This window comes from Hermetia illucens, chromosome 3 (genome assembly GCF_905115235.1).
Source record: "Hermetia illucens chromosome 3, iHerIll2.2.curated.20191125, whole genome shotgun sequence".
NCBI classification, from domain to species: Eukaryota; Metazoa; Arthropoda; class Insecta; order Diptera; family Stratiomyidae; genus Hermetia; species Hermetia illucens.
In genome coordinates, this window is record NC_051851.1 from 39,755,619 (window position 1) to 39,777,057 (window position 21,439).

At 44.6% G+C, this 21,439-nt stretch overlaps 1 protein-coding gene across 1 annotated transcript in view; it reads left to right on the forward strand.

The window, feature by feature from the left end:
• The first annotated feature begins 2,587 nt into the window (after positions 1-2,587).
• LOC119650854 (probable serine/threonine-protein kinase fhkD) overlaps positions 2,588-21,439 on the forward strand; it is a 116,580-nt gene continuing 97,728 nt past the window's right edge. The window contains exons 1-3 of the mRNA XM_038054004.1: positions 2,588-2,600; positions 16,607-16,612; positions 18,377-18,489. Of these exons, the coding sequence (XP_037909932.1) occupies positions 18,444-18,489 (46 nt within the window). The 5' untranslated portion in view covers positions 2,588-2,600; positions 16,607-16,612; positions 18,377-18,443. The remainder of the gene's footprint in view (positions 2,601-16,606; positions 16,613-18,376; positions 18,490-21,439) is intronic.

Genomic DNA, 21,439 nt, shown 5'->3' on the forward strand with positions numbered 1-21,439 from the left:
GAAACAAAGGCCAAAAACAATGCCGGAAATTAAGCACCAGCCATCAGATGTCCGTTTTTCAACTGCAGTACAGAAGCCAAGAATCAGCTCTCCTTCCCATCGAACATCTCTGTAATATCAGCTATTTTTGCAGCAATACCTGCATAACGCACTTAATACACAGAATGGTCAGGTGTACGTGAAAAGAACAACAAAATGAAAAGGCTAATGATCATTTTGAAATATTCAAAAATTTCTTTATTATTATTGAAATTATTTGGGTTTCGAGGAAATTAAAAGAAGGGAAGGTTTTATGATTAAAATTGCAAAAAATAATAAACACGATCATTTCTAAATTAATATTTTAAAATGCGCTGCAGTTTTTTGGCGTAATTTAATCTTGGGATGGGGAGTAGGAATTTTAAAGGATGATAATAGAGGTGCCACAGAAAGCTAAGTCGGAGGAAAATGATGCGCATGCTGCAAAGCCACGGGAATTACATGTATGTTTTTATATTTAAGAAATTTACTAGAAACCATCACCATCATCATGAACGGCGCAACAACCGGTATCCGATCTAGGCCTGTCTTAATAAGGAATGTCAGACATCCCGCCCTTCCACTGAGGTCCACCAATTCAATATCCCTAAAAGCTGTCTGGCGTCCTGACCTATGCCATCGCTCCACCTCAGGCAGGTCTACCTCGTCTTCTTTTCTACCACAGATATTGCCCTTATAGACTTTCCAGGCTGGATCATCCTCATCCATACGGATGTTTCGAGCGGAACAGTTTTTGTAAGCTGAAATAGGCTCTGTTGGCTATCAACAACCATGCACGGATTTCATCGTCGTAGCTTTTATCGATGTGATAGGAAAAATTATCAATGGTCTCAAAGTCCTAGTTTCCTATCTTCATTATTTTCGTTTGGCCAGTGCAATTCGATGTTGTTCGTTCTTTCGGTTTTTAGTGCTGTACTTGGTCTTGCCTTCATTGATATGCAACCCAAGATCTCGCGCCGCCTGCTCGATCTGAATGAAAATAGACTGAACATCTCGGGTCGTGCTTCCCATGATGTCGATATCGTCAGCATAGGCCAGTAGTTGGGTAGACTTAAAGAAGATCGTACCCCTCGCATTTACCTCAGCATCACGGATCGCTTTCTGCAGTGCCAGGTTAAAGAGGACGCATGATAGGGCATCCCCTTGTCGTAGACCGTTGTTGATGTCGAATGGTCTTGGGAGTGATCCTGCTGCTTTTATCTGGCCTCACACTTTGGTCAAGGTCAGCCTAGTCAGTCTTACCAATTTCGTCGGGATACCGAATTCTCTCATGGCCGTGTACAGTTTTGTCCTGGGTATGCTATCATAGGCGATCAAGTCGATGAAGAGGTGGGGCAACTGATGTCCATATTCTAACAGTTTTTCCATTGTTTGCCGCAGAGAGCAAATCTGATCTGTTGTTGATTTGACCAGCGTTGTTCTGGGCGTGTGGGGTTATTCAACCCAGCAAGATATCGAAGAATATCTTATAGTTGGTACTCAGCAAAGTGATACCTCTATAATTGCTGCACTGCATGATATCTCCTTTTTTATGTATGGGACAATTAATATAGCGTTGGTAGTCGTCAGGCATCGATTCGCTGCCCCACATCTTGAGCATAAGTTGATAAACCGCTTGGTATAATTAGTCGCCTCCATATTTAACTAATTCGGCTGTAATTCCGTCGGGTCTTGGCGATGGTTGATGATTTTTAAACCGATGGATTGCGTGGACTGTTTCTTTTTCACTTGGTGGTGGTAGTATCTGTCCGTCGTTTTCAGTTGGCGGGACCTCCAAGTCACCGATATTTTGGTTGTTGAACAGTTCACCAAAACACTCAACCCAACGCTCTAATATGCCTATTCTGTGGGAAATCAGATTTCCGTGTTTGTCTCGGCAGGATGTATAGCGGTATATAAAAGTAGAATATACCCGACATTCAGTTCAATGTGGCACTGACATTTTATCCCCTAATAATTTGACACGTGGATCTGGGATGAAATTTTCAAAATATAATTATATACTATTGTCTTTATTTTAGAAGATATTGTAACGGAGTTTACTTTGAGACTTATATACCTCGTGTTTGCACCACCTTAATTTTTTTTCAATTTTCCGTTTGGGTGGTTTCTGAGAACGGGTCCTTCAAGTGATTCAAAACTAAAAAGTACTAATGGAGACTTTTCATTTGATACCCTGCATTCGGTAAACAAAAATGTTGCACTCCTCTTTTGAATATATGGGGACCCGCCGCCTTACGTGGAAAAATGAAATTCACCGCATCTGTGGGGGTTCACAGTTGCAACCTTTCTGCCAACTGTTTCTGAGGAAAGTGCATGTGGCAGACAGAGGTCCGGGGCGGAAATTTCCCTGAGGCTCCTCTATTGGTACGATCATCATACAAAATATCAGCACAAATATATAATTAACATTCATTTACATATACAATTCCTTCACTCTGCAAGTATCTTTAAGTATGGTTTACCTCCTAAAGAATATTACACTACAAGTAAAGGTAACTGAGAAAATTGACATCACAAATTTTTTCTATCAAAATTTGAGCCTCCACTAATTTACAAAAGTGCACTGCACGATGTTGTTTACTCAAGGTGTATAAGGATTCATCCTGCTGACCTGTTGGTCAAACTTGCGCGGCTGGTGCAGTTACTTCCTGTACTTTTCGAGTTCACAGACCTGTTGGTTCTCCCAGACTTCCTTTTTCCGTCTATCGCTCGTCTCCGTTTGTTGTTCTCTGAGAATGCAACATTACTCAATATGCGGCATTCTTCTCTTTCGTTGCTAGCTTATATTCATCGTCGAACCAGCCATTCCAATTTTTTGTTCGACTGGGGCCAAGTATATTTGTGGCCGAATCAATGATAATGTTCTTCGATGGTTCACCTCCAGGAGCTCTGTTGACTGCGGTTATTGCGGCATATATTTCCCCCTTATTGTGTTACGGAGGTCTTGGTTGTGGATGGCTCCAGTGTTAACTCTCACCTGATTGTCAGCGAGGGGATGCTAGGTGGCGTTATTATTCAAGAACGGAGCACCATGCCAACGAGATAGTGATCCGAATCTATATTAGCCCCCTATATTTTCTGACATTCATCAAGGCTGAAAGGTGGCGGCGTTCGATCAACACTTGATTAATTTGGTTGTAAGTGCTCCCATCTAAAGAAGCCCACCTTTGTTCGTGGGCCGCTTTTCGCGCAAACCAAGTACTTCCAACAACCATTCCGTGTGATACTGCTAACTGAATAACCCGCAGTACGTTATTATTGGTATCTCTATGTAAGCTATGTGAGCCGACTTATCGCCTGAATACGGGCTCCGTCCCTATTTGGCTCTTAAAATCCCCAAGTATGATTTTGATATAACTCTACAGTCTCCTCTGTAGGGGCGTAAACATTAATGAGGCTTATATTGCGAAACTTGCCTCGCAAACGCAGCCTGCATAGCCATTCGTTTATGTTTTCAAAGCCGATAACAGCAGTTTTCATTTTTGGCTGACTAAGAAACCTATTTCGAGTACATGGTTTGCTGGATGGCCACCATAATATGTGGTGTAGTGGCTCTTCTCCAGGAAACCGGTCCCTGTCCAATGCATCTCCTGCAACGCTGTTACATCAGTCTTATATTGGGACAGTCGTCGTCAGTGAAGTCCGATGCTCCTTTTGTGGCGTGATAACAAGTTGGTTTTTGTGTAGGGTTGCCAGCCCTAGACAACCTGGAGGCCCAGTCGGTACAATTTGTTCCTTGATTCTTCTCCGTCTGCAGGTTTTCGTTAAGAAAGAGCCCCCAGCGGTCACCACGTAGAGGTGGAGATAGGGTTTGGTAGTAGAGGTGTTGGTGTTGGTTCAGCAGGCATTTCCCAGGTTTTATGCTCCATTGTGGGTAACAGTCCATGTTTAACCCTGGGACATATAGTATACTACCCTTTGACCCGCCTGAAAATCACCTCAAGTTCATTCTACAAGCCCCAAACTCTAATAACGTAGACCACAACATACGACATGATACTGGAAAGTTTGGTAGAAATCCTAATATAATATAGTATATGTATGTATAACAAATTATATTAGGCCTCTCAACTACTTACAAGGGTAAAGTTTGAATTTTCGACCCCATATCCGAAGGGGCTGGGAGTTTATGAAGCAGGAAGGCGAACCTTGATGAAAACTCATGGCGGTCATCACCAACGCACCCTGCCTTATGGAGGTTATGGAGTTTGAACTTTCCACCCTTAATATTTTCACAAGATACGAGTCCACATAAATTTTTTTTATTGTTACATGCATACATGTATCAAATGTTTATTTGCTCTTGGCCACTGCCTTAGACGACTTATTGTGGTATCACTAAGGTCAGTGACTTTTTCTTTTAAAAATTAGATATGAAGCCATGTACATACCAAGTACATACGTTCATATGTACCATATTAAACTTCCTACGAAGTTGTGCAAACTGTTTTGAACTCATTGACCGAGTTTGCTCCAAGTGATTCTTGCTTTATTTATAGTTATTATCTCGCTATCAATCTTTTAACCAAATCAGATAACCGTTACGACTATACATATTTTTATCAAACCGTTTTATCGGCGAGTAATTCAAATTATCATTTTATAGCATTTGTCGGTTATTTAGCAACTTTTCCGACCTATCCCACTCATGGTAACTCTCGGCTCCATATAAATGCTACGCATTTGTATTCATACATAGATGAGGGGAATTCAGATGTGCAGATATATGTTTGTACATTTGTAGGTATGTCACTGTGTAAATCAACCAGCTGAGAATTTGCTGCGCATTTAGTTCGCTATATGCCACCCAAGACCCCCCTATGTAGACGGAGATGCTTCCCATTCTAGCAAAGCGTCAGATATTTTTTCGTTGGGAAAGTCAGCACCACGGATTTGATACGAGAATGTCATATACATACGTACATATTTACGTATGCATAGACGCAATATAGGAACAAACTGTGTTTTCACACATTAGTCCAAGTAAGTACGGACAAACGCACCAATTCTGGACGATATGGTTTTTTGTTGCTCGAAAAAGGGGGCTGGGGGCAATTTGAGCCTTGACCAGAGAAGCAACAATTTTTGATTACTGAAAACTTAATTGCATCATGACGTCTGTGGAAATGCATGCAAATATATGTACACATACGAGCAAATAGCCATGGGGCTCAGAATATGTAGCACATCAATACACATACACAATTGTAGATATGTTTTTATTTGCGCCGAATCAATTTAATGCAATTTGCATAGTGCCGGCCGGCGTGGAAAGTTTGGTGTTTATTTTGAGCTATTTGCGTTCAACTCTTATCTCCGGCAAATTACTATTTTATTTTTCGATTATTTCAACTCCAAACAAATTGCACATTCTCTGATTTGTTGATGGGAGCATGGTATACATCCATATAAGTATGAAATAGCTGAGCAAACTCTATTATCAGCAGCTTCTAATTATAACTCATGTACTCGCAGTAAAAAACCTTATCATCCCTCTTAGCGCCCAACCGGACCAAGGCGTGACCATTCAAAGGGGCTGAAGGCAGCATCAACAAACTAATATATTCACAAAAAGTAAGTGCGACCCTGCAAAAATGTACGGCTACATCCCTGACTGGTGCAAACGCTTTCGATAGCAGTTCCAATATACAGAGTAAAACAAATTTTACCAGACAAGACCCTTCAAACCAGAACACAAGTCGCAAGGGTGACAGCTTTTTGTACCATAAAAGGATGGGGGACGATTTTTCCCAGGGCAACTTATCGGACGTATCGTCTCTGCCCTCAGAGCAGCGTGACCGAAAGCGGCTCCAGGTGGTAATCGCTCCTTTATATGTAATCGCAGGCATGACGTGGGTGCAAATTACATATATTCTGTGCAAACCACCTTTTATTATCTGTTCAGAGTTAGTCACTCCTGTTAAGAGAAAGTCACACCTCGTCCTTAAAGAACTATTGCGCCCCTTTTACCCGGTTATAATGTACCTATTAACTATAGTATCTCAAGCAAGCCTATAACCATTAGGAATTTTAGTACATTCCCTACTTCCAAATCTTTCAACTTTGCATCTGGTATTAAGTGTTCTCCCAGGTGCCTCGATCTACTTTGCATAAGTGCCGGACACTGCCCCAGAACGTGTATAGAGATTTCAACACACTCCGCACAGAACCTGCAGGCAGTGTCCATAGATATCCTTAGCTTCCCATATGATAGTTTTGCCAGCAGTGACCAATGAAAATTGCCTCTATGTTTCGAAGGTTCTTCTTCCCGGTCCCCGGTCTAGACCTGCCTTAATAAGGAACTCCAGATACCCCGGTTTTGCGCCGAGGTCCACCAATTCGATATCCCTAAAAGCTGTCTGGCGTCCTGACCTACGACATCCCTCCATCTCAGGCAGGGTCTGCCTCGTCTTCTTTTTCTACTATAGATATTACCCTTATAGACTTTCCGGGCTGGATCATCCTCATCCCTACGGATTAAATGACCCGCCCACCGCAACCTGTTGAGCCGCATTTTATCCACAACCAGACGGTCGTGGTATCGCTTATAGATTTCGTCGTTATGTAGGCTACGGAATCGTCCATCCTCATGTAGGGGTTCAAAAATTCTTCAGAGGATTCTTCTCTCGAAAGCGGCCGATAGTTCGCAATTTTTCTTGCTAAGAACCCAAGTCTCCGAGGAATACATAAGGACTGGCAAGACCCTATGGTGAGACGTTTCGTTTTTGTAAACTGAAATAGGCTCATCGTCCTAGCTGTTATCGGTTGTGATTTTCGATTTTAGATAGGAGAAATTATCAACAGTCTGAAAGTTGTAGCCTCCTATCTTTATTCTTCCCGTTTGACCAGTGCGATATGATGTTGTTGGTTGGTTGGTTTTTGGCGCTGACATCGCCACCATATATTGTATTTTGTCTTGCCTTCATTGATGTACAGCCCAAGATCCCGCGCCACCTGCTTGATCTGGATGAAGACAGTTTGCACGTCTCGGGTGGTTCTTCCCATGATGTCGATATCATCAGCATAGGCCAGTAGTTGAGTGGACTTAAAGAGGATCGTACCCCTCGTATTTACCTCAGCATTACCGATCACTTTCTCCAGGGCCAGGTTAAAGAGGACGCATGATAGGACATCCTTTTGTCGTAGACCGGTATTGATGTCGAATGGTCTTGAGAGTGATCCTGCTTGGTCAGGGTCAGCCTAGTCGGTCTTATCAGAGAAAATCTGATCTGTTGCTGATTTGCCTGGAGTGAAGCCTCTTTGGTGTGGGCCAATGATGTTCTGAGCGTATGGGGCTATCCGACCTACTAGGATAGCGGAGAATGTTTTATAGATGGTACTCAGCAACGTGATACCTCTATAATTGCTGCACTGTGTGATATCTCCCTTTTTATGTATGAGACAGATAATGCCAGTCGTCAGGCATTGATTCGTTGTCCCACACCTTACACCTTGCGTGTAAAACTTGCGCGCCTGGTGTGGTTGCTCCCTGTACTCTTCGAGTTCACAGACCTATTGGTTCTCTTAGACTTCGTTTTTCCGTCTGTGAAGTCGCTTCTCCGTTCGCCGGAGTTCGTGGTAAGTCTCCGCGCGTGCCCAAGTCCTTTCTTTCGTTCCGTTGCTAGCTTACATTCATCATCAAACCAGCCGTTCTGACTGTTTTTGCGATTGGGGCCAAGTATGTTTGTGGCCGTACTTATGATAAAGTTCTTCAGGTGATTACGAAGATCATTTGTTGATGCTTCATCTCCAGGATCTCTGCTGACTGCGGTTATTGTGGCATCCATTTCCCTCTTATAGGTGTCGCGGAGGGCTGTGTTATGGATGGCTTCAGTGTTAACTCTCACTTGATTGTCAGAGAGGATTCCGGGTGGTGTTGTTATTCGATCTCGGAACACCATGCCAACGAGATAGTGGTTCGAGTCTATATTGGCCCCCCTATATGTTCTGACATTCATTAAGGCTGAGAGGTGGCGGCATTCAATCAGCACGTGGTCAATTTGATTGAAAGTGGTCCCGTCTGGAAAGGCCCACGTATGTTTGTGGACCGTCTTCCGCGCAAACCAGGTACTTCCCAGCAACCATTTCGTGCGATACTGCTAACTGGATAATGCGCAGTCCGTTATCATTGGTATCTCTATGTAAGCTATGGGAGCCAATGTATCGCCTGAATACAGGATCCGTCCCTACTTGACTGTTGAAATCTCCAAGTATGATTTTGATATCATACTTGGGACAGGCTTCGAGGGTCCGCTCAACTGCCCCGTAGAAGGTATCCTTCTCGAACTCTGGAGTTATGAACGTTTATGAGGCTTATATTTCTAAACTTGCCACGCAAACGCAGAGTGCATAGCCTTTCACTTATATTTTCAAAGCCGATAACAGCAGGTTTCGTTTTTTGGCTGACTAAAAAACCTACTCGAGCACATGGTTTACTGCGTGGCTGCTATAATATATGGTGTAGCGACTCTTCTCCAGGAAAACCGATCCCTGCCCATCGCATCTTTAGAGGATCGCAACCTGGAGGACTAGTTGGTACATTTTGTCCCGTTTTTAGGCGCCGGAGAGTCGCCTTCATCCTTCTCCGTCTGCAGTTTTTCATGAGGAAAGAACTCCCAGCCATCACCACGTGAAATGGAGATAGGGTTTGGTAGTAGAGCTGTTGGTGTTGGTTCAGCAGACATTTCCCAGGTTTTATGCTCTATCGTGGGTACCAATCCACGTTTCGGCCTGGGACCTATACTACCCTTTAACCGCCGGAGGTTCCTCTTGGTAAGGTTTAAGCAGCCCTTTGTGCGCTTGGGTTCGTATCCCCCAATAAGCACCCTCGACTGCTCCATTCCTAGTAGAGCCGAACAGTATAGTTGCCTCAACCGTTCCTCTTCACTTTTAGTAGTTTAATTGGTCATAGGGGCGTCGACCCTCTTCCGCCAAAAAGTCTATGGGGACCATGCCTGCTATCACACAGACTGCTTCGTCTGATGTTGTACAGTAAGCGCACGACGTTCGGAATCCACTCGATCGGTATGGAGCTGCGATTTCCCTTCTATTTGCTTCCAACTTCAAAGACAATGCCCAGACTGGAGCTGCATAAAGCTCTGCGAGCATCAGACCAGTTTCTTCTAGCCAAAACCTGATTTCAAAAGTTGCCTCGTTTGTGAGTACCACGATCTCATCAATATCTTCTGCTATGATAGTCACTCCGATGTCGTCTGCAAAGCCAATGATTGTCACTTCTTTGGGCATTTGCACCTTTAAAATTCCGTCATGCATTATTATTCACAGGAGACGACCGAAGATTGGTCCTTATTTTATACGTCTTAGGTCCATCGTCCGAATCGTAATATCCTCTTCTGGAGAAATTACATGACTATGTGCACTAGGTATTTAGGAGCGCCCAATTTGGCTAAAACCACAATTATTTTGCTCCATTTTGCCGTGTTGAAGGAACTTTTCATGTCGAGAGTAACTACCGCGCAAGATTTATTGACCTCCATTGCTTTTTCCGCAATTTCCGTGTTGATCGCATTGACAGTAGATCTTACCTTTCGGGTTCCGCACTGCCTGTCTGAGAGATCATCCTCCTTTTCTGTAATTGGTACACGCCTATTTAAGAGCACCCATTCGAAAAGTTTACCGATGCCATTTAACAGGCGTATAGGCCTATAAGACGAAGGATCACCCAAAGGTTTATTTGGTTTCGAGATTAGCAAAAGCTTCTGTTTCCTTCACTTTTCCGGGAAAATCCCATTTTTGAGGCACGTCGTAAATGTTTCAGCGAACCAGCTTGGAACTGTTCTGATGACCACTGTCAGTGTTTTATTCGGAATGCCGTCTAAGCCTGGGGCTTTATTTTCGGCAATCTTCTTTGCGACTTCCAGGACTTCTTCACTGGTTACCTCGGGAATTTTATCGGGATCTATCTGGACAGGGGGTAAGTCCGATTCACTTGAAACTTGTGGGAATTTAGGCTAATTAGGAACTATGGTCCTAAGCCACTCTGCAGTGTCTTTCCAGTATGTGACTCGGTCGAAAACGTATCCCGGTGAACAGAAGTTTCGCAGTCCGTCCCTTGCACATTTGTCTGACGACAAGGTCTTCGATGGCTTCCTGTTCCGGACGAGTGAGCATTTACTCGTGAAACATTTTTGGCAGTATGGCCAGTTGCCCTTAACCGCGCTAGCATAGCTAATGGCGGATTTTCTAATTCCTGCCTTCACCGCTGGCCGTGTTTTCTCCCCTCTTGGGTTAAGGTTTGGTTTTTTTGGGAGCATTTCCCTCTTGCGGAATGTCCGCCATTCTCCGCTTTCTTGGTTCCGATAAAGATGGTTTAGGTCTGTCCTGAGCCTTCTTAAGGCCCTCTTTGGGTTTCAAGCCTTCCTTCAGATAACGCAGGTACCATTTAGCACCTTCGCCACTGAGATCTGTTTTATTCCTGCTTTTTGAGCAGTGGTCTTTGTTGGTTGTTGTCCTTCCAGTATACTAATGTTAACCTGATTTATTACTTGACGTCCTAACTTCTCCCTAATTGGGTTTTTTACTTACTCAAAATTATCCCCAATATATCACCTACCCCATGGAACTACCATCAAGTATTTCATCATGGGGAGGCATATTGGTACTCCCTGCATCGGGTTCGGAAACGCCGATAATGAGAAAAATTCCCAGCCTATCGGCTCTCGCTCCAGGTGAAAGTGTTGGGGTTATTCTGCACACCAAGTTATTCCAGAACCTCAGCACCATTCCACTCTTCTTCTGGAAGCCAGAGGAAGCACTTTTTTAACGATGGCAGCTCAGAGACCCTTTTCAGGGTTAGTCGCGCACCGTCCCACACATCGTTGAGGGAGGAGCAGTACTGCCTGAGCCACTCGTTCGTGTCTTCGTCGGCAAAGTTAAGCCGTAACATTTTGCAATATACACGGTATGCCGACTCAAAGCAAAGCCTAATTCCTTGCAAGGATGCAGTCCTTACAGCTAGGAGGAGTTTCCTCCTAAGCTGTTCGCACTGCTCAGTATCGTAACCGGATGGATTAGAGTCGTCATACAAGACCCATCCATCGGCTTCGATAGCCTTGGCTGCAAATGAAGGCCTAGCCGTTGCCGGCGAGCCCTGTTTGTTACCTTTTGTTTCGAAGAGTTAGGATCGTCCGAGGATCGCTGCCGCTTCGGTTTTCCCTTAGCCGCAGATGCCCCGAATGATCCTTTCCCATCAAACTTGGCGCAGCCCTTTGGTTGTGATTTGCCCGGAGACGGTTTATCTGAGTTTAGACTCAGGTTCTCCATCGATGAGCTTAGGGTTGCCCCTTCACTCGGGGTTGGATCGTCACGGTCGAGGTTTAATTGTATTTGTTTAAAAGGTTTTTGTTTTTTTTTTTCTCATAATTGGCTGCCATAGCCTCAGATTTATCGGGAAAAGTAGATCGATCTCGGATGAACCCTTTTTTGCCGAGACAAGGCTATTTGAAACTGGGGGTCGCCTGGTACCCAGAGTTCACCGTTTACGGCCACATTTTAACCCTTGTGACCATTCAGCCCTCGGAGTGGTAGTCACACCTTCACAGTATATCTAATAGGCAGTACCCACACTCAATGGACCAGACTTGCAAATGTATTGAGAAAGCTTATCCATATGCATCATAAGCCCTAAATATCTGGCAGTATCTACATGGGATTTAGTGCCTATGATGCGTACAGGTTAGCTTCCTCAATATATTCGCAAGCCCGGTCCATTGAATGTGAGTACTACTATTAGATGTACTGTGACACCTTGGCTTGGGGTTTTGATTACCGCTTGGCTTCAGGTGTCACCTCTTGTTTCCTGAAGGACCTTCCTTACTAAGCTCCCTCACCACAACAAGGTAGGTAATCGTCGAGGGATACTTGGGAAGCAACTTACTTCCTTTTTTGAAATCCACGCACTCCTCCTTTTTGGGTTAAACATCAAAGTTTTCAAAATAGAACGAAAAGGTTAACTGACTAACAAGTGAAATCCGTCATAAGTTTAGACCTAAACTAGGCCGAAGTTAATTTTTTGTTGAGGATGCTGAAGATATTTGAAGATGACGCCACGGAGGACATCGACACCGTGGAAAAGGAAGAACAACCGGCAACGAACGGAAGTGAGGATCCAATACTTGATGGCGCACATCCAACGCCAGAACCTCACGATCCTGCAGTTACGAAAGCAGATGGAGCAAATGGAGAACGCACGGACTACTCCATCTACCCCTCATCCTGACCACAACGCACAGCGCACCTCTAAGTCTACGTCAGAGAATACCGCCGCCGCGAGTACCGCTGACAACAACACCACCACGACGAATCCAGCGTCCACATCAATCAACAAGAAGGTAAGAATTCCGCCCATCATCGTGTGTGAGGATGAAGCAGAACTTCCCACCATTATCTTGGAGCACCTCGATTCGCTCCCAGATAAATATACCCTCAAGAAAAGTGGTGCCAAGACCAAAGTGCTCGTGAACTCACTAAGTGATTTCAATGAGACCAGGGATTATCTGGCAAGAAAGGAGAAGAGCCTAAAACCGGCTAATATGGTTATCTGGGGCTTACACAGGTTCCACCCAAGAACCGACGTGATGACTGCCATCGCGCAGGCCGGCTTATCCGAGGCCACAGACGTCAGAGAATACGCGACAAGACGCTCTCTACGAGAAAATCGATCGATTGACTTCTGGTTAGTCACGTTCCAACCAGACTTCAACACGGCAAAGCTCGCCCGAATCAAGACACTCCTGAACATGCTCGTTAAATTCGAGTCTGTTCGCAACAAGGAGGTGACGCAGTGTAAGAGCTGGCAACGAATCGGCCACGCTGCGGTTAATTGTAGCATGCCTTATAGGTGTGTGAAGTGCGTCACTTCACACGCGCCAGGCAAACGCCATAAGACACAGGAGGAAAAAATCGCCAGTATTAACTGTGGTTCGTCAGAACATCCGGCAAACTACAGGAAATATTCCGCCTTTTTGGCTTTCAATAAGGGCGCAAGAAACAACCAATCACCAAAAGTAAGCCCTGGCGTTTCCTATGTCCAGGCTACCCACGGCATCCCGTTAAGAAAACACCACCCTCAAACCTACATGAGGTAATTAATAGCAAGGCGTAGGAGCTCTTTAAGTGCAGGTTGCTGGAACTCAGTCGCCAACTTAAAATGTTTCTTCCAGCCCTGTCCAGTTCCAAGGACATCTGGGAGCAAAAGCTGTAAATGATTGCTTTTGTGGCGTCAATCTGCAAACTCCTGATCGGAAATTAATTAGTTGGCCGTACCCTGGTAAGTCCAGCAGTTAGATTTTAAGGACTTTTAGGCATAAGAGGTTTTAGTGATCTTTCCTCTTTTCTCCGTTTTCCTTTAGGTTATACATGTATTCTTTATTAGTCTAGTTTATCATCTTTTTTCATTAGTTTGGGACTCAGATAAGTTTTAGCACGTTAAGTCTTCCTTCCTATCTGTGTTCATCTAATCACCTTCTGTGTTTTTCCCTCTGTTAGTTTAAGTTTTTACAACAATAAAATTGTGTTTTACTCTGTCCATACTTTCGGTCACGCTGCTCCCAGGACAGGGGTGAGGCAGTGTCTGATGAGTTTCCTCTGCCCTGGACGAAACCGTCAGCCAACCTTTTCGTTCTTTTTTGTAATAATGACATTAAAAACTCAAAAAAATGGTTAGTTAATACTTCCCGTGGAAACTTTTACCATCATATACATCCTTCGCTGGCCAGTAGCATGAATTCCACCAAACGTTGGACATATTCGGCTGGAATTTGTCTCCATTATTCGAGAGGACATTCCATTAAGTATTTTTTGTTCGAAATAGGATCTTCGCGAAGTCTACCGTCGACCTAATTCGGCTGGTTCTCATTAGTATTGCAATCCGGGGATTGTGTACAGGTTCTGAGCAGCTTCGGACAATTGAACGCTATCACATTCCTGTTTTCCACGTTTTATGTTTCGGGTGGCTGTTTTGGCATATCAATGTTTGACAAATGTCTAATTTTTCTTCACTAGTATGCAGATTTTTTTTTAAGATATCGATTTACATATTCGCATCCATTTTTCCCTTCGTGAATAGCACTGCGGCTTGCACACTTAAATTGCGACTAACGCATTAAGAAAATTTAAATCATTTATTAATTATGAAAACTCAATTACAAAAAAATGTCATTTATATTTTGTTTTAAATTCAATCCAGAAAAAACTTCATTCAATTCTTTTTCACCGATCACTCTCTACATCTTTTTCCTTCCACGATTGCTCCGCTAGCTTCGTGACTTTCACCTCGCTACGCACAGATAGGCGAACCACTCAGGCGGGTGAGTTTCACTCCGTGGAGAATTGCATCATTCTCGTGCGCAATTTGAACGAATCCTCGCTAATCAGCTTTTGCCCCACACTACCCCACCTGTCCTCTGCTCAGCATCTCACACAGTGGCTGAAACGAATTCCGGGAAGCATCCACGCGAACCAAGATGTGTGTGCAGACATGCACGTCCTTTGGGGTGTTAACCCTTCTCGAAGAATAACAGGATAGCAGAAACCCAGTGGTGCAAACTTCCTCGCGAAAAGTGGCCGGAATATATGGCCTATGCCCTTTTCAGAGGTCTCGCAAACTATTTTGGAGGCTGAGCTGCAAAAGGGAAACTCTCGAAGTTTGTATTTGGAGTTGTCCTTGAGGCTCTGAAGCACTGCATCATCCTTCTGTGCCTGGGCGTTTGCCGAATAATCGACCGTGACAGGGATTTTAATCTCTGAAACACGTGATAAAACATCTGCAGCCACATTATCCTTGCCGGATACATGCTGGATGTCTGAAGTAAACTGACTTATGAAGCTCAGGTGCCAGAGTTGGCGAGGGGGCGCTTCGTCGGGTTTCTACTTAAAAGCGAAGGGTCCGTGAACACAGTGATACCTAGGGAGTATCGGAAGTACTTTATTGCCATATATGCGGCTAATAGCTCACGATCATAGGTGCTGTAGTTCTATTGGGCTGTATTCAATTTCTTGGAAAAAAGCTTAACGACTGTCAGATTTGGTTCACCTTTTGATTAAGGGTAGCACCTACCGCGATGTCTCAAGCATCGATGAATACGACTAGGGGTGCATCTGTTTGAGGAAATGACAGGAGTGTACCGTCAGTCAGCTTTCGTTTGGCCAGTTCCAGAGCCTCGATGGTCTCTGTAGACCACGCAATCACGCTCGAGTCTTTAGTCTTGGGTCCAGACAAGCAGGCATTGAGCATCGCTTGATGTTGTGCGACTTTGAGCAAGAAACGACGATAGAAGATCAGCATGCCAAAACACCTTCACAGATCCTTGACTGTCTTAGGTTGTGAGAAGTCTATGATAGCCTGAACCTTGTCTGGATGCGGTTGGATTCCTTCAAAGAAAGTCATATTGCCTAAAAACGTCACCTGCTGTTGAAGGAATTTGCACTTTTCAACGTTAAGTACAAGACCGTCCTCAAGAAGACGTTCAAAAATGTATTCGAAATGTTCCAGATGCTCAGACTCAGAGGAAGAAGCGACCAAAACATCATCCAAGCATACGAAACAAAAGTTAAGGTTTCGCGAGATAGAGTGGATGAACCTTTGAAAAGTTTGCACCGCATTGCACTGACCAAAAGGCATCCGTGTAAACTCTAAAGGTCCGAAGGGTATGCATATTGTCGTTTTCGCCTGGGCAAAGTCCAAAGTCATGAAAACGCGGCAGTTAACGAGATTGTGAATAAAGTCGTGGATGAGTGCTATAGGATAGCGGTCTGGAATGGTCTGAACGTTCAGACGTCTGTATTCGCTGCATGGTCTCCATTCGCACATTGGTGCATTGGTGCACATGGTCCCATGAAGAAAACCAGCAGCTATTTGATGGGCTGCAAATACCCTGTTTTAAAAGTGTATCAAATTCTTTGTTAGTAACAGCGAACAGCGAGCGCAATGCTGACCACATTGCCTCCTAGTGTACCGTTACGGTCTTGAATGAAGTGCTCTAACACACTTGAAGGCCCTGATCCAATATGGATTGTTGCGCCAAAGATTATTATTAACAGCGAACTTCTGGGGTGGAAATGGACGCACCTTCGAGAAGATATGCGAGCCAGTGGAGTTATATCATGCTTAGCTGGTTGTGAGCGACTACTTTCGCTGTATTTCTGAAGAAGCGCACGAATGCAATGGTCAGCTACCTTTTAAAAAATGGTGGAAAGACTGACAGTAAACCAGGTGGCAAGTTTTTCCGAAGATCTGAGCGAAATTACGAGATCTAAAGAGACCTATTCTGCAGATCCACCAGCAACCCATAGTGGCCTAGAAAGTCTGCGCCTAATATGAGACTATTGATATCCGCTACAACGAAACGCCATGAGAACGTCTGTCGAAGTTCCAGACTTACGTCCACTTGCCTGTAGCCTTAAGTGTCTATGGTTGAAGAATTCGCCCACCTAGTTTGAGCTGATGCGATATCAGTTTGTGATTCCGGGAGTAATGAAGGACTCATTGGGGATCCCGACGCATGACTGCCCGATGACCTATTTCGTTTGGCCTCGATGCCAAGAGCAAACAGTTGTTTTCGTCACGGTGTTTCTCTGTTTCTTTGATGATTTATTGCCAAATCTCGATGCGTCTGGTCCGTGTTTTCTCTTTGGCTGCTGCTTAATTTCCACTGGTTCTGTCTGAATTCCGTGATCCTGGCAAGGGGTAATAGTTTGGGTCCCTATAATCACGGTGTCGTTGGTGGATGGCGGCTATTGTTTTGTTGGTATCGTCTTGAATTTTTTGGAATCAATGGAAGAAAGCGCCGTGCTGCTTTCTGTACGGGGTCACCAATCGCGGCTTGCACACTTAAATTGTGATTAACGCACCAAGGACAAAAAAATGTCATTTGTGTGAATTTAAAATTCAATCCAGAAAAAAATTCATTCAATTCTTTTTCACCGATCACTCTCTATATTTTTTTGTTGCTTCCACGATTGCTTCGTGACTTTTACCCTGCTACCCACAGGTAGGCGCGCCACTCAGGCGGGTGAGTTTCATTCCGTTGTAAATTGCATCATTCTCGTACGGAGCTCGGACGAATCCTCGCTAATTAACTTGCGTCCCCACAGCACATTACCTGCCCCAATCGGAGTGCAATGGGTTTTGAGATTAAACAAAATACAAATTTTACTAAAGAAAATGTACTAAAAAATCCGAAGGTCTTCGACATATTTTAGTCGCTAAAAATGCACCATTTGCACAATAACGTTCTTTATTGTGAAATCGATTTGATAGTGGAGACTCTGATGAGAAAATAGCAAATTGAAATGACGCGATGACGCACGAAGAATGTGACAACTTGAATGCGCACGAATGTTCACGTCGTTTATCATAGATTCTTCAAATATTACTTTCTCACATATTCCCAAAAGCGGCCACCCTGTCGTCGAAAAATCTAGTACCTCACGGATCACCTCATTCAAAATTTATATACTGGCTGTGAGTGTGTGCGTGGACTTGACGCCATGTTGCGCGATGGGTGCGCTGAATAGCGGAGCACGGCTTGCCGTTGGGCAGCTGGCAGCGATCCGAGGAGCATTGGGCTCAGTCGGAATTTAAACATCGAGGGGTTCGCGCGTAAAATGGAGCGGTAGCTAAGTTAAATGAGAAATTCGGCCTTTGTCCGCTATTTTAGCGTTTTTTTAACATCATTTATTCGAGTGTCTTGAGCGAGTTTTTTCAAATCTCTTAGTTTTTTCTTTCCCGCCGTTCGTATAATGAAAATCAACCCGAAATCAGTGCAGCAAATCCGGAAAAGTAAGAAGCAGCTTTCCATCATCCACCGTCGACCATCGTCTCATCGCAGTGAAGAAATCCTGAGCCAGTGCCAGCCGCAGCATCAAAAAGAAAAGGAGCGGATTCCATCCCAACGCCGGATCTCTAATTTGCATTATCTTCCGTGAAATTCCTTTCACGCAATTTCTCGGTCCTCCTGCCAAGGAGCACAGCCGTCTCGTCGAACTACAACAGTAGTTTCCCTGCAAGTCCGCACGCAAAGGTCCTGGTGCGTCCGTTCTCCCGTTTTTCCGCTGACGTGTTTTCGCGGATCGGCCCTGGTTCGCCGTCGTTCGATCAAGTGTTGGGGGTCCTGTGGAAACAGTGAGTGAAGCAAATCGTTGGAAAGCTCAAAAAGCGACATTGCAATAACAATTCGTTGGTAATTGTCGATTGTCGAGTTTTTCGAACTGGACTTGTTCTCCGTCCTCTGGTTCGCGTACGTGTCGAGAAGTGCATTGCAGCAGCGCGCGGGTCGAAACGCTGACGAGCGAGCACAGTAGCAGCGCAGAATTTACAAAACATTTCCCAAAACTTCAACACGCAACTCTAGCTTCGTCGAAGGGTAGCGAACAGCTGAACAATGGTGGAACGAATTCTGGAGGAAAACGCTTCTGACGCGAATTCAGGTATGTGCCCCGATGCCTCCCTAATTTTCAGGAATTTCCAAACGTTTCCATGCAGTCAGCGGCCGGGAAAATGGATCGCTGGCCGCGAAAATCGCCAAAAAACGCACAGGTGACAGCTGCACGGAATTGTGCAACGGTGTCGTCGGGTGGCCACCATCGGAGTGGTCCGATTGGACCCGCATATGCGCTACGCATGGAGCCGAGGTGGAGTGCGATGTTGCCGGCTCATGACGTTTCGGAAGCGGCGGCGGCTGCCCGTCGATTTCTCTGCGTCGCAATTTGTTTTTCTCGTATTTTGTTGCTGGCCACCGCCGCCGAATCTGTGCTTGTCCATTTCCGTGTTTTCCTTGCACTCACGGCGGCCGCGATTCTTTTATCGATCCCAAGCTCGCATTAAATTGTCCTGTCACAATCGCGAAGTGGTCGCTTAAATTGTCGGCAGCCAGGCGAGCAGATTTCATAGGCTTTGGCCCGGTGGGTGGGGTGTTGTCAACGGGTTTCGTGTTTTGGAAGGAGTTGGACGCTTCGAATGGGATTCGTATTGGACAGGATATGCGTTTGGAGATTCATGTTGGTGTAGTCAATTGAGTTACTGCAATTAGGGATATCGGAAAGGAGTATAGGGGCCGAATTTGGAGTGGGTTCCTCCTCGTGGTAATTGAAAAATGGACTCAGTAATGTCCACTTCAATAAACTTCCCTTATAAAATGATTCCAATGTCCTGACGAATTCTCCGGGATGTTAGGCAGGAATGGAAACATTTCCATGTCATTTGTTAATTATCACGAATAAACGAGTAATGGTAGACTTTTTTGAGCGGCCGTCACTTCATCCCGGTTTTGGTCATGCATGTTTATGTGCATTTTTGGGCTTACATCGACTGCAACAAACTAGAATCTAGGATACGTATGCCGAACTCTTACCGATTAAAATCTCCTATATTTTCCCCACAATGATCTTGTCAGTTCTCATGTATTCCTAGGAGACTTGGGTTCTTAGCAAGAAGAATTGCGAACTCTTGGCCGCGTTCGAGAGAAGAATCCTACGAAGAATTTTTGGCCCCCTACATGAGGATGGACGATTCCGTAGCCTACACAATGACGAAATCTATGAGCGATACCATGACCGTCCGGTTGTGGATAAAATCCGGCTCAATAGGGTGGGCGGGTCACTTAATACGTATGGATGAGGATGATCCCATCCGGAAAGTTTATAAGGGCAATATCTATGGTAGAAAAAGAAGACGAGGCAGACCCTGCCTAAGATGGAACGATGGCGTAGGTCAGGACGCTAGACAGCTTTTAGGGATATCAAATTGGTGGAATTCGGTGCAAAACCGGGGTGTCCGGAGTTCCTTATTAAGGCAGACCTAGACCGGATACCGGCTGTTGCGCCGTTGATAATTATATTTTCCCCATACTCTTCCAGCGTTACTACCGTGCTGGTATTGTCTCGCAGGGTTTATCAGTTCTTAACTGTTCACTCTACATGAGCTACTACTACCGTTTTGCGTGGTTTTAATCGCAGTAGCTTCTGCTTCCTTTAGCTGCTTTTGGATCCGTTTCACTATTGGAATTACCGTGTCCCATGCTATTTGATTGCATGTACCTTATCGGATTTTGCACCGATAACGGGGTATTTAGCATTGTTTCCAGGTATCTCCTTGAGCTTTTAAATCTTAGGCAGGACGTGTTCTGCATCTTCATGCGTAGGACAATCGGCAAGTCCTCGAAATCACACGTATAGAGGTACTTCCTGTACTTACAGTATCTAGTTAAGATTAAGTCACGCTCATTCTTTACCGGGAACCTGCCTGAGTAACCTGCATATTGAGCTGTTTTAGTGAAGTCTTTTTTTCGTCAAAGTAAAATTATGCGGTGTTTCCAACGATTAATTAATTGAAATAATAAAAACTTGTTGTTTCTTTTTCGTTGGTGTGGGTATTTCTTCTTGCAAATGTCGATATTTCGGGAACCACTTGTTCCCTTCATCAGTGCAAACAAGTTTACCAAACTTGTTGCAAGAATAAGTACCTACACCAACGAAAAAGAAACAACAAGTATTTATTATTTCAACTTTTTTTCGTGTTCCGCATTCTCTGTCATGGACGTGAAGGAGGAGCAACGTGTTTGCGTTAAATTGGGCAAATCGTTCACGGAAACTTTTCAAGTGCTGCAGCAAGTCTTTCGTGATGAAGTGATAAGTCGTTCACAGTGTCACGGCTGGTTTAATTGGTTGAAGGAAGGCAGAACATCCACAGGAGATGACCCTCGTTTAGGAAGGCCTTCAATCTCAATTGACGCAGATGTCGCACTCCTCTGCCATCTTTTGAATCTTCAAACGACGATTGGAACGCACAAGTCATGTCAGGAGATTGTGACCCAAAAATTGAAGATGAGAATGGCTGCAGCCAAGTTCATTCCACGACTGATGACAGAATATCAAAAAGCGCATCGCCTGGAGGTTTGGAGCTCATAATATGTGACGAGTCCTGTGTTTGGGGCTACGACGTGGAAACAAAGGTGCAGTCCTCCCAGTGGAAGTCAAAAAATCTCCCCATACTAAAAAAAGTTGCCAAATGAGATCAATCGTTAAAGTGATACTCACTGTTTTCTTCGATTTGAAGGGGGTCATCCATCACAAAGAAGGGGACTCATCTGAAGTAGCAATTGGTCACGAAAACCTTACCAGGGGTATACTGGTACCATGGGAACCGGGATAGCCCCTGGACTCTCATACTTCGGGCGAACTTCCGTTGTATGTGAGTACAGCTCGGTTGTTTGCGGTTGGCCCACTAGTGGGAGTTTCATGGGGATTGTGGTTATGCTCAAGCGAGAAGAGGCCTTCGGGCCTCGGCGTGGTGTTGCGTTTCAACGCGGGTGCGTACTCCTTAGTTCGGTAGAGATTTAGGTAATTCTTGCATCCACCAGTATGAATGCGAAGCCATGCA